This window comes from Mus caroli, chromosome 5 (genome assembly GCF_900094665.2).
Source record: "Mus caroli chromosome 5, CAROLI_EIJ_v1.1, whole genome shotgun sequence".
NCBI lineage: Eukaryota > Metazoa > Chordata > Mammalia > Rodentia > Muridae > Mus > Mus caroli.
In genome coordinates, this window is record NC_034574.1 from 117,501,230 (window position 1) to 117,512,814 (window position 11,585).

The window sequence follows — 11,585 nt, forward strand, 5'->3', positions numbered from 1 at the left end:
CCAGCCTGGTCTACAAAGTGAGTTCCAGGACAGCCAGGGCTATACAGAAAAACCCTGTCTCAAAAAACCAAAAAAAAAAAAAAAAAAAAAAAAAAGGCAGTCCTCCACATACTAGCACCGGGAGATGACATACAACCAAGGCCCAAGTCTGCATCTATGTGGCACCAATGTACCAATGTAGACATAACAGCTCAGGGGATTTATCATCATAGAATCCAAAATGGGGTAGACCTAAGCCTTTGTGAACCCCAACACCTTCACTAACCGCCCCCCTTTTTTAACACAGACTTGTGTAGTCCAGGTTGGTCTTGAACTTACATTGTAGCCTAGAATGACCTCCTGATCCTGTCTCCACCTTGGAGTGCTGGGACTCAAGCATGGGCCACTACACCTAGCTATTGAAAGCTGACGTTTCGTTTCAAGCATTGAAACTGCATAAGCCTTCCCGCCTTCCAACCTATTCACTGTACCAAGCCTGGCACCACATCCCATGCACTTGGCACCCCCAAGCAAGCTCTGAGCAAAAGCCATAGGCCCCAGCTCCTCCCAGCCTTCCAGGTGCTCCCTAAACCCCTGCCCAAGGAGAGCCGCCTGTCTAGGCAGGGAGATGACCAAACGGTGGAGGCAGGCACGTCTCACAGCCGTGGGAACGGCTTGTCTCAGCAGCTGTGGTTGGCAACCAGCCTGCGACAGACCTGGAGTCAAAGGTTCCCAGGAACCAAGATGAGCCATGTGTGACGCAGCCCACATAGGAAGCACAACACTTACAGTCGCTTGATCCCCGACTCAGGCTGGGGGGACGTCCTCGGGTGTGTAATGGGCGGAGGCTGGGGTATTCGATTCTCTTCTTCTATTTCTTCACTGAAGGCATGCAACGGAGAAGTAAAAAAAAAAAAAAAAAAACTTCTGTGAGAACCGGAACATTCCAGAAATGGATAGAATGGTTTGATAGGGTGCAAAATTTCTTGATGGGGAATAAGATCTTCTTGGGAAGATGACATCTGGTGTCTCTGTTGTCACACTCTGCCTGGGACTCTAAGCTAGTCTCTGGCCCAGGGGCAGTGGTTCAAGACAGGGACTCGATGGCTCCCTCCCTCCCTCCCACCTCTCCCTCTCTCTCTCTTCCCCTCCCTCTCTCCTTTTGTTGTGTGTGCATGTATGCATGTCTACAGACACGTGTTCGTGTCTGAATGCACATGCATGTCTGTGTGCACGCAGAGGCCCAGGTTGATGGAGATGACCCTCGCTACCCACCACTCTCCCATCTTATTCTCTGAGGCAGGATCTCTCCATCAAACCCTGAGCACTCAGCTAAGGATACTCCCACTAGCTTGCTCTGGGGATCTCCTAGAATGACCAGCAAGCCACACACCATCCCAGCATTACGTGGCTTCTGAAGATCTCCATCCCTCCATCCATCCGACCCATCTTAGTTTTGATTTTCTGATACACGATCTCACATACCCAAGGTGGGCCTTGAACGTCATATGCTGCTGAAAAGGACAAAAGTTCCCACCCCCTAATGCTGCAACCCGTTAGTAAACATGATGACTTCTAGACAAAAAATGATTTCCATTGCCACTTCATAACTGTAATTTTGCTACCATTATGAATATTTTTTGGAGATAGAGGTTTGCTAAAGGGATTACGCACTACCTGACACTATAGATTTTTTGTTGTTGTTGGTTTTGTTTGTTTGTTTTTCAATACGAGGTTTCCCTTTAGCCCTGGCTGTCCTGGAACTTGCTCTGTATATTGGGCTGGCCTCGAACTCACAGAGATCCGCCTACCCTTGTTTCCCAAGAGCCACCATGCCGAGATATTTTATACTTACTTGTGTGTGTGTGTGTGTGTGTGTGTGTATGTGTGTGTGGGATATGTGTGTGCAGGTGCCAGAAGCAAAAATGCTTTAGATTCCCTAGAGCTGGAGTTCCAGGTGGTTGTAGGTTGTCTGGTACGGGTGCCAGGAATTGAACCTGGATCCTCTATAAGAGCAATTAGTGATCTCACCCTTGAAGCTATCTCTCCAGGCTCTCTCTTTTATTTTTTGGAACAGGGTCTCTTACCAATTCTAGAACTCGTTGATTTGGCTACCACAGGTGTCAGCCCACACCAGGGATTCACATGCCTCCAACTCCCCAGGGGTGGGGTAACAGGCAGGAAACACAGCACACAGCTGGGAACCTGAAAATGTCCTCAATGTCCCAATGTAACCCTTCGTAGACTGAGCTATCCATCTTCCCACCCGAGACAGACATCTCTGCCACGCAAAGGCTTTCTGGTCATTCCTTTCTTTTTCCAGTAATGCGCTCGGCAAGACATGCAATGGCCTGCCTGGAGGCTGTGTGACCTTTCTGCCATCTCTAAGGATGCTTGACTGATGCTGCACAAGGACTGTTGTGCTTGGGTTTGGGGTGTGTCCCTGAGGCCGGGCCTGAGTACCTGTGCTCACCTCTTATAGTAGGCCAGTTCCTCTTGCAGCAGAAACACCTTGGACTTGAGCTCGTTCCTCTCGTGCAGGACGTCCCGTAGCTCCTGGAGCGTGAACCTCGGGCGGTTGGGGTCCTTGAGGTCCAGGGCGGCCTTCTCTGCGTCTGAAATCGACTCCTCTCCATCTGGCTGCGGCTGGATCTGAAGGAGGCAGAGGGAGCCATCATCCAAGGACTCCTGAGAGCGGGAGGATGCTGGAATTTTCCACCTCCCCACGGTAGGCGGCTCACTCAGGCAGGTCACTATTTTCAGTATCTGGGGAGCAGCCTCCGCTTACCTTCTTTTCAGCTTCTCCCTGGAGGTGGAAGCCAGCCACCACCTGTTCACCAAGCAAGCAAATGCGCCTTCACTAGCCCTGCATCCCGGACACCTACTCATCAGGGTTCTATTACAAATGAGCAGAGGCGTGCTTCCCACGGTGCCTCCCACCGCCACCTGTTGCTTTATCCTGCTCTATCCTGCACATTCTCCTCCTGGACTCTCACTTCAGACCTCCGTTAATCTGCACAAGGTGTGTGGAAACAGCCTCTACCCTTGGTTCCATTTTCAATTAATGAGAAGCCACAGCACTTTCTGTGACAGACCCTCTGGTCAGATCCCCTTCTTCCTTAGAGACTCCTGGCATCTTGCTGGGGTTCAGAGCCTGGCAGGGTAGGTACATCTGTCCTTCATGCAAGCTACACAGACCGATCCCCGCATCATTCTGAGTCACCTGCCCACTTCCTTTCAGAGACTGGTAGCCTTTCAAAGGAATTGTAAGACACATGAAACACAGAGTTTACCATTTAATCCATTGTAAAGCATCCTAGCTGGGTGTGGCGGTACATGACTCTCTAATCTCGACCCATAGGATGCTGAGATATGAAGGATGCCTGAGGTTCAAGGTCAGCCTGAGCTATGTAGTGAGTTTCAAAGCATCTGGGTCACACAGTTAGTCTGGGCTAGCCTGAGCTACATGGTGATTATGAGGACAGCCTGAGCTACAGAGACTTAAAACAAACCTGGGATACAGTATGAGACATAGTCTTGAGAGAGAGAGAGAGAGAGAGAGAGAGAGAGAAAAGAAAAGAAAAAGAAAAGAAAAGTCTCATTTAGGGCCAGGCGTGGTGGCACACGCCTTTAATCCCAGCACTTGGGAGGCAGAGGCAGGTGGATTTCTGAGTTCCAGGACAGCCAGGGCTACACAGAGAAACCCCCTGTCTTAAAAAAAACAAAAACAAAACAAAACAAAAAAAAGTCTCATTTAGCAGCACTTGGTGCTTTTATACCATTAATTCCAGAACATTCTCATCTTCCAAAGGAGCCTTTCCACATTCACGAAGCAATCATCTACCACTCTGCCTTCTTTCAGTCTCAGCACTTCCAGGAAACCGGCTCTCTTGTGTCTTTGGACTGTCCCAACCCGGACATTTCCCATAATGCATCTGCTTCATCCAATCAGCACTGCGTTTCATGCACATTACAGCCCATGTCAGAGAGTCAACCCTGGTTAACCTGGTTAATCAGGCATTAACCCTGGCTAATGCCTGGTTAATATTCCCCAGAGTAGAAGGTGTACATGGAGGTCTCATCCTATAGCGGACTGGACATATTGGTGGCTTCTCCTCCTCAGATGTGAATCCCAACATCCAATATCCTCCGATGAGACACCTGTCTTCGATTCCTGAGAAATATGTCCAGGTGTGAACAGCTGCGTGAACAGCTGGATCTCATGGAGACTCTGTCTCTAACTTTCTGAACTCTCACTCTACACCAAAGTGCTTCCCGCATCGGATGCACTACATTCCAGACGCACCCTGGGGCCCGGTTTCTCCCTGTTCTCCACTACACCTGTCACTTTTGTTTTTTCATCTATTTATTGTGTGTATCTGTGAGTGTGTTGCAGAGTGTGTGCTGGTCAGAGTTCAACTTTTGCAAGTCAGCTCTTTCTTTCCACCATGTGGGTCCAGGTACCAAAGCCCAGAGGTCAAGCTAAGCAGCAAGCACCTTTACCTGCTGGGTCATCTCACCAGCAACTTGACACAGGTGAGAGCTATTTGAAAGGAGGAAACCTCAATTGAGAGACTACTGCTTTATGACTGGAGAGATGGTTCAGTGGTTAAGAGCACTGACTGCCCTTCCATAGGTCCTGAGTTCAATCCCCAGCAACTACATAGTGGCTCATAATCATCTGTAGTGACATCTGCTTCCCTCTTCTGGTATGCATGAAGACAGAAATACATACACAGACTTATATAAGTTAATAAAGATCTAACTGAGCTGTAATGTATCTTCTTAAGTAGTGGTTAATGAGGTGGTTAATGAGGCAGGGCCCAGCCCGTTGCGGGAGGTGCCATCCCTGTGCGGGTAGTCCTGGGTTCTATAAGAAAGCAGGCTGAGCAGAGCTATGGGAACAAGCCAGCAGGCGGCATCCCTCCTTGGCTTCTGCATCAGCTCCTGCCTGCAGGTTGTTACTTGAGTTCCCGTCCTGACTTCCCTCAGCGATGAACAGTGCTATGGAAGTATAAGCCAAATAAAAGCCTGTCCTGTCCAACCCGCCATTGGTCATGGCGTTTCATCTCAGCGGTAGTGACTAAGACTACTCCGGTCCATCATTTTCCTTCCTGAGACAGGTTCTCTAACCGTAGCCCAGGCTGCCTGGAACCCACATCAATCTTCCTGCAGCAGCTTCTGGAATGCTAGGGTGACAGGTGTGTCCCACTGAACACCTGTAACCCCCACCCACCTTTCCTAATACTTGTGATAGTCTGACCTTGAGCCCAAGACGTGCCACTGGGCTCAGCCAGCAAATCAAATCCCAGATGGTCCATTTCTTCAAGGCCACCCAGTATCTGACACCCAAGAGACTCCAGTGTCCCTGTACATGGACACCAGGATGCTCTCGAATAGCATTTTTCAACTGTGTGACTGCAACTCTTCAAGGGTTAAACATTCTTGTCACAGGGGTTGCTGAAGACCATCCGAAACCACAGATATTTATATTATGAGTCATAATAGCATTAGGAAGGTTGAGAATGGCTGCTCTCAAATGGGAAGGCTGGGGTAGACAACACACCCCTCCCCGGCCCCCATCAGCCCCACGGGGAGAATTGGATTCTAGCTAGGACAGTGGCTCATGGCTGCCCAGAGGCCAAGGCTCCAGGAGGCTGAGCTGTGTCCTGGACAGGACAGGCTGTTCTGGAGAAGGGAAAGCTGACACCGCCTGTTGCCTGTCGGGCAGGTCAGCTGAGCAGCAGAGGGGAAGATCAAGGCGGGTGGGGAGGGCTCTGCCCATACCTACAGTTGGAGCCAGAACCTCTGCAGAAGAGGTTGGGAAGCAAGAGAAGAAACAAGACTCCCGTGTCCCCACAGGCCACTTAGAAGTTGCTGATTTCCCTCCCTACTATGCCACTTTCCTGCCCAGCCTGTTGCAGCCTCTAAAGCTTCGTTTCCTTTCATGGTTGTGTAATATTCTACGGTGAGGCAAACCTCTATCTAGGCCTTACGAATCCCTACTGAGGCTGCGCCACTAGGGGCTGGCTACCTACTCAGACAGTGCCCCGCCCCCCATTTAAAGGGCGTCCAGCACTTACTAAGCACTCTGTGCCTTGCTGTCCTTGAACTCCAAACTGGGAACAGCCCGGGGCTGGCAAGCAGGATCAGGAGACACACACACAGGTACATCGATACGTGAGGATCTCAGGAGGAGGTCCCTAGAGAGCTCCCTCTGCGGAGGGTGCTGATGCAGGCAGATGTAGGAGTTTCCCACCAACTCTCAGCAGCAAAGATGGCATGGACCCAAAGTTGCAGACTAGAGAACCTTGGGCCACAGTGTTCCCCACCTGTATTTAGACTCCTGCTGTACCATAAAATCTACTGAATTAGTTGTCAACAGTGTTAAGATCTAGAGCCTCGAATTCCACATCCTTCTGCCTTAGCTTGCTTAGTGCTGGGCTCACAAGTGTACATCATCTGCCCCAGTGGACTTAGTGATACTCATAAAGTCTCTTCCGTCCTTAGCATTCAGGGGGCCCCGGCTCCCCAGCTGTGGCTGTGTTCAGCCAAGACACAGCGAGCTGCGGATGGAGTGATGGCTCAGTGGTTTCGAGCACTGACTGCTCTCCCAGGGGTCCTGGATTATATTCCCAGCCCCCATATGTCAGCTCCCAACTGTCTGTAAGTGTATCCCCTGTTATCTGATGCCCTCTTCTGGTATGCAGACAAAACAGCCAATAAATCTTAATGGGGGGGGGAAAAAGACACAGAGAGCACCCTCTGGTCTGGAGCCAGATCGGCTCTTTTGTGGCAGAGAGGATCAATCCCTTCAGAGCTTAGGCCAGTCTTAACTAGGCTGATGGTAGTTTTGCCTCTGAGTATTTATAAACTGGAGTGTAGGGAGAACTGGGGCTCTATTAGCCATGACTCCAGCCTGTGTACAGCTGGAGCAAGGACCGTCCCAGCTGGAAAGCCTGAACCGGTTCCTTCCAATGTAGCCATCATGCCGATCAGAGGCCCTTTCCAGGCTCATGCCACAAGGGACCGTAGAGTGGATCAGGTTATCTCAGATAAGCTGCTCCCTTGGGGGCGCTCTGGGCCCAGGTGCCAGGAGATGCTTGGAGGCCCCAGGAGGAGCATCGAAGGTCGGGGCCTCCTAACCTGAGGCCTGGCCTCCTGGGAAGGCTCCCCTGTGGGATCAATGGAGCCTGGTGACCACAGCTCAGAGCAATTGGGACTGATTACTCTCTCATCACACTGGACCCGAGATCCAGGATCTAAACCCTGGCTCAAGCCAGCTACCAGGCCCTTAGGGGATTGTGGGATTCTCTGCCTTTGTTGTTGTGAAACAGTTTCCCTGTGTAGCTCAAGCTGGCCTCGAACTAGAAATGTTGCTTATGATGGTCTTGAATACCTTCCATAGGCCAAATGCTGGGGCTTCAGGCATGCAGGGCCATACCCTTGGATACCTTTATTGTACCTGTAGACCTACTTCGTAAAAATTAACTGGAAGTCACTCACTCATTCATTCATTCATTCATTCATTTATCTTATATGAGTACACTGTAGCTGTCTTCAGACACACCAGAAGAAGGCATCACATCCCATTACAGAAGGTTGTGAGCCACCATGTGGTTGCTGGGAATTGAACTCAGGACCTCTGGAAGAGCAGTCAGTGCTCTTAACTGCTGGGTCATCTCTGCAGCCCCCAGATGTCACTCATCATGATTTACTTTGCAATCTTGGAGATGGAAATATGCCCTGGCATATTTCTCTTCACTGTAAATGGCCCAACTCCATGGTTCCTGAATTACACCTTGCAAAGTCTTATGTAAAACTCCACAGTAGGGGGTGGAGGTCTTGTCTGCTGGAGGTAAAACTGAAGGTCAATGTGAAGGCTAGGTGTGGAGTTCTGAGGCCAGCCTGGGTTACATGGTGAGACCTTATTTCCAAAGCAGCATGGAGGAGGTAAGGATACAGCTCAGTGGGTAGGGCAACTTTGAGAGCCTGCACACGCATACGTGCAAGCGCACTTGCGCGAGCACACATGCACACATAAACATACACACACACACACACACACACACACACACACACGCAAACCAGGCCTTGAGTTCAATGGACCTTGTTTGCATAAACCAGGTAAGGTTTACACACTATAATCCTGGCATAGGAGAGGTAGAGGTGGGAGAATTGTGAGTTCTGGGTTATTCTTGGGCCACAGGAGACCTTGTCACACCTCCCAAGACAAACAAACAAACAAACCACAATAAGGACGAAGAGGATTAGGGAAATAAGAGAGAAAACCAGGTTACTAAGGAAATACCAAGAATGGCTTCCTCAGCCAGGCATGGTGGCACACACCTTTAACCCTACACCCCGCCCCCCACCTGCCCCAGGAAGCAGAGGTAGGTGCATCTCTGTGAGTTTAAAGCCTACACAGTGAGTTCCAGGACAGCTAGGGATATGTGGATAGACCCTGTCTCACAAACCCAGCGGGGTGGGATGGGGAGCGGGGAGGTTAGTGCGTATCCATTCCAACTCCAGAATGCTCCAGCCCTGCCCTAGGACTGACCCACACACAGCCACTCGCTGCATTCCCCAGCCCCACTCCCGGCTGTTCCCTGCCTGGAATAGCTTGTTCCACATTCCACTGGAAACCTGCCCACCCGACCTGTCCCCACCTCCCCGCCTCCCAGGGCAGGGGCAAACACTCTGCCACTGAGCATGAGTGCTTCAGAGAACCTTCTGGAAGCACGAGGGCCAGCCAGCCACGCCCCCCCCCCTGCGTGCACTCTTCCTCTCTCTCTCTCTCTCTCTCTCTCTCTCTGCTCCACTGTCCCATCCCCCAGCCCCCACAGGACTCCACTTGGGCTGCCTAAGATTCTGAACCACTGACTCAGGACTGTTTGCCTCCCGTTGCCAGAAGCCCCAGGTCTCAGCCAACTAACTCTGCTGCCCTCCCGTTTGATGGACAAGTACCCTGGACTTCCCACAGCTCTGAGGCCAATCAGGCAGAGCCATCCCGGATGTGGGCAGCCTGACTTTACACCTCATTTCTTTCTATTTTTCTATTCGTGTGCCTACGCAGAAGCCAGATGTTAACATCAGGTGTCTTCCCGTTGCTCTCCGTTTAGATCTGTTTAGATCAGCAATTCTCCTAGACTGGCTAGTTAAGGAAAGCCTGAGACACTCCTGTCGCCCCACCCCGCATCCCCCATCCCCTGTGCTGGATTATAGGCATAAGCCCCTCCTGGCTTTTTCTATGTCAGTGCTAGGGATCCAAATTCAGGTCTCCGGACTCAGGCCCTTCCATCCCTTTATCAACAGCCATCTCCTCCCCAGCCCTTCTCTCCATCTCTTCTTCATTCCTCAGCTGCCAGAAAAGAAAGATAAAGCCAGCCTGTGCAGGCGGCTGGTGCAAAATATCCCTGTCCTCCTTTAAGGTACCTGGCGCGGGCCTGGGAATCACGTGGCCCTCCGGGTTATGTCCTCAGAGATCCAGGTTTAGACCGACCCTGCCTGGTCCTAAGGATAGAAGTTTGAGTTCCCGGGGTGAGAGTGTAGCATGGTTACCCCCACTCCATCCCATAATGGGATTGCAGCCTGGTGGCTCTGTCTTGGGCATGTGTCTGCTCCCCTGCTGTGGACCTGGCCCAGCCTTTGACTTCAGGCCTGCATTATTACAAAGTCACTGGTATCTACCACACCTCACTTCCCCTTCTATAGGGTCTTTCATATAATCCCGGGGCTTGCCACAACTGCAGAAGCCCTGTCATGGGACCCTCGTGCATTTCGGCCGCAGCTCGGAGCCTGCATGGCGCTCAGAGTGCTCTCTTGTGCTCCAGAGAGCAGCTGTGACCCCAGCCTACCCACCCAAATCCCTGAGTCTCCATCGTTCCGCTTGGCATCCACCTGGCCTGTGGACTGCTTTATGGCAGCCAGGGACTCAGGAGGGCTCAGCACCCATCTTGTAGGCCTCTCCATTCAGGGCTGACTTAGGGATGAGCCAGTGAGGGAATCCCTGCAGACTTCAGCTAGGACTCATGGGGAAGAGGCTTGCTCAGCAGGCTGATATCAGGGATCATGTCATGGCAAGAGCCCACCGGAAAAATAATACCAACTTAGAGACAACAAAGCCCAAGAGGCCTGAGTCAAATTCCTGCTGCCATCTTCTGAGTACCTGGATCCAGCTGAACCTGAAGCTGTTACTATCATCAAGGGTCAGTCACACAGCCAACTCCTCTCCTCTTCCTCCTCCTCCTCCTCCCCCCCTCTTCCTCCCTCCCTCCCTCCCTCCCTCTCCTCCATGACTGGCCCTTTAGAAGCAACTGGCCCAGATTCATCCGCTAGGCAAGAACTGTCCAGGCTGGAGCTCAGTTTCCTGTAAGTTCATCAGCTTCACAGATTGACCAGTTGTGTGTGTGAACCTTAAAACAGTCAGTATACATCCAAGGGAAAGAAAATGCACTCCCAACCTTTCCTGTGTCCACTGGGGTCTCACACATCTCCTCCCTGATCCTACCCCCATCAGTTGTTGGTCTGTTCTTGGGGTTCCTGAGGTCCCCTGGGGACTATCTATGTGTCAAACCCACTACAGCCTCCTGCTGGAACTGAGCCTTCTGACAGCTCTGTCTCCTGAACAGAGAGGTCTCCAGTGCTCCCAGCAGATGCCTGCTTCTGCCTTCTTGTTGGCATCTGCTGGACACGTGGGGCCCACACCCCCAGGGTCCCTGAGCCACTAGGGAGCAGGACCTTGTGGATAATTGTCCCCAGTGTCACCCTGTGGAAAGGCAGCTCTGGGAGGTTCTGTGTACCTTTCGACAGCCCCAGCAGGGCTGAGCATCCTCAGCCTGGGGTGTGGCCATATCATCACCAGGCCTTTAGCTTCCTTGTCACACACTGCCTCAGAGGTCACCTCTACAGTGGGGGTCTTGCTGGAAGTCCTGGCCACCAGCTTTTGCTGAGACACTGGTGAGGATAATGTCTCCCTACCAGGACAGTCTCTCCTTTCCCATGGGTTAGGCTAGGGCTCAGTCCTTCCTTTCTATGAGCCCCACTCTCACCCCACCCCCACCCCCACCACAGCACCTGCCAATCCCTCAGAGGCACACACACCCTTCCCTTAGGAGCCTGCAGGCCTGACTTCCATCTTCCACCCACACCTCACAGACAGACCCTCCCTGCCACTCACTGCACACCAGCCACCTTCACCCCGATGGCCCTCGAGGCTCCACTTACTGCAGGGCCTTTGCACAGTCATTCTTCCCACCTGGAACCCACTCCCCTTTACCTCTACTGATCCTTTCAGTCACCCCTGGAAAAGTCCCCTGAGCCCATCTCAGACAAGCCAACCCTTTTAATTAATTCTCCTGATGGACAAAGAGTCCTCTCGCTAGAGTTCCATCATCCTGGGAACACACACAGCAAAAGGAAGGGAACTGAATAGCACAATTGTCCCCTGACCTCCCCACACTGTGGCACATGCACACATACAACATAAAAAAAAAAATGTTAAAAGCCGGGCGTGGTGGTGCACGCCTTTAATCCCAGCACTCGGGAGGCAGAGGCAGGCGGATTTCTGAGTTCGAGGCCAGCCTGGTCTACAAAGTGAGTGCCAG

General features: G+C 51.7%; 1 protein-coding gene across 8 annotated transcripts in view; it reads right to left on the minus strand.

Moving 5' to 3' along the window:
- Rilpl1 (Rab interacting lysosomal protein like 1) overlaps positions 1 to 11,585 on the minus strand; it is a 40,476-nt gene that overhangs the window by 7,848 nt on the left and 21,043 nt on the right. For all 8 annotated transcript variants that reach the window (XM_029477741.1, XM_029477740.1, XM_029477744.1 and 5 more), the window contains exons 5-6: positions 2,453 to 2,631; positions 769 to 861 (exon numbers count right to left, since the gene is read on the minus strand). In XM_029477741.1, the coding sequence (XP_029333601.1) occupies positions 769 to 861; positions 2,453 to 2,631 (272 nt within the window). The remainder of the gene's footprint in view (positions 1 to 768; positions 862 to 2,452; positions 2,632 to 11,585) is intronic.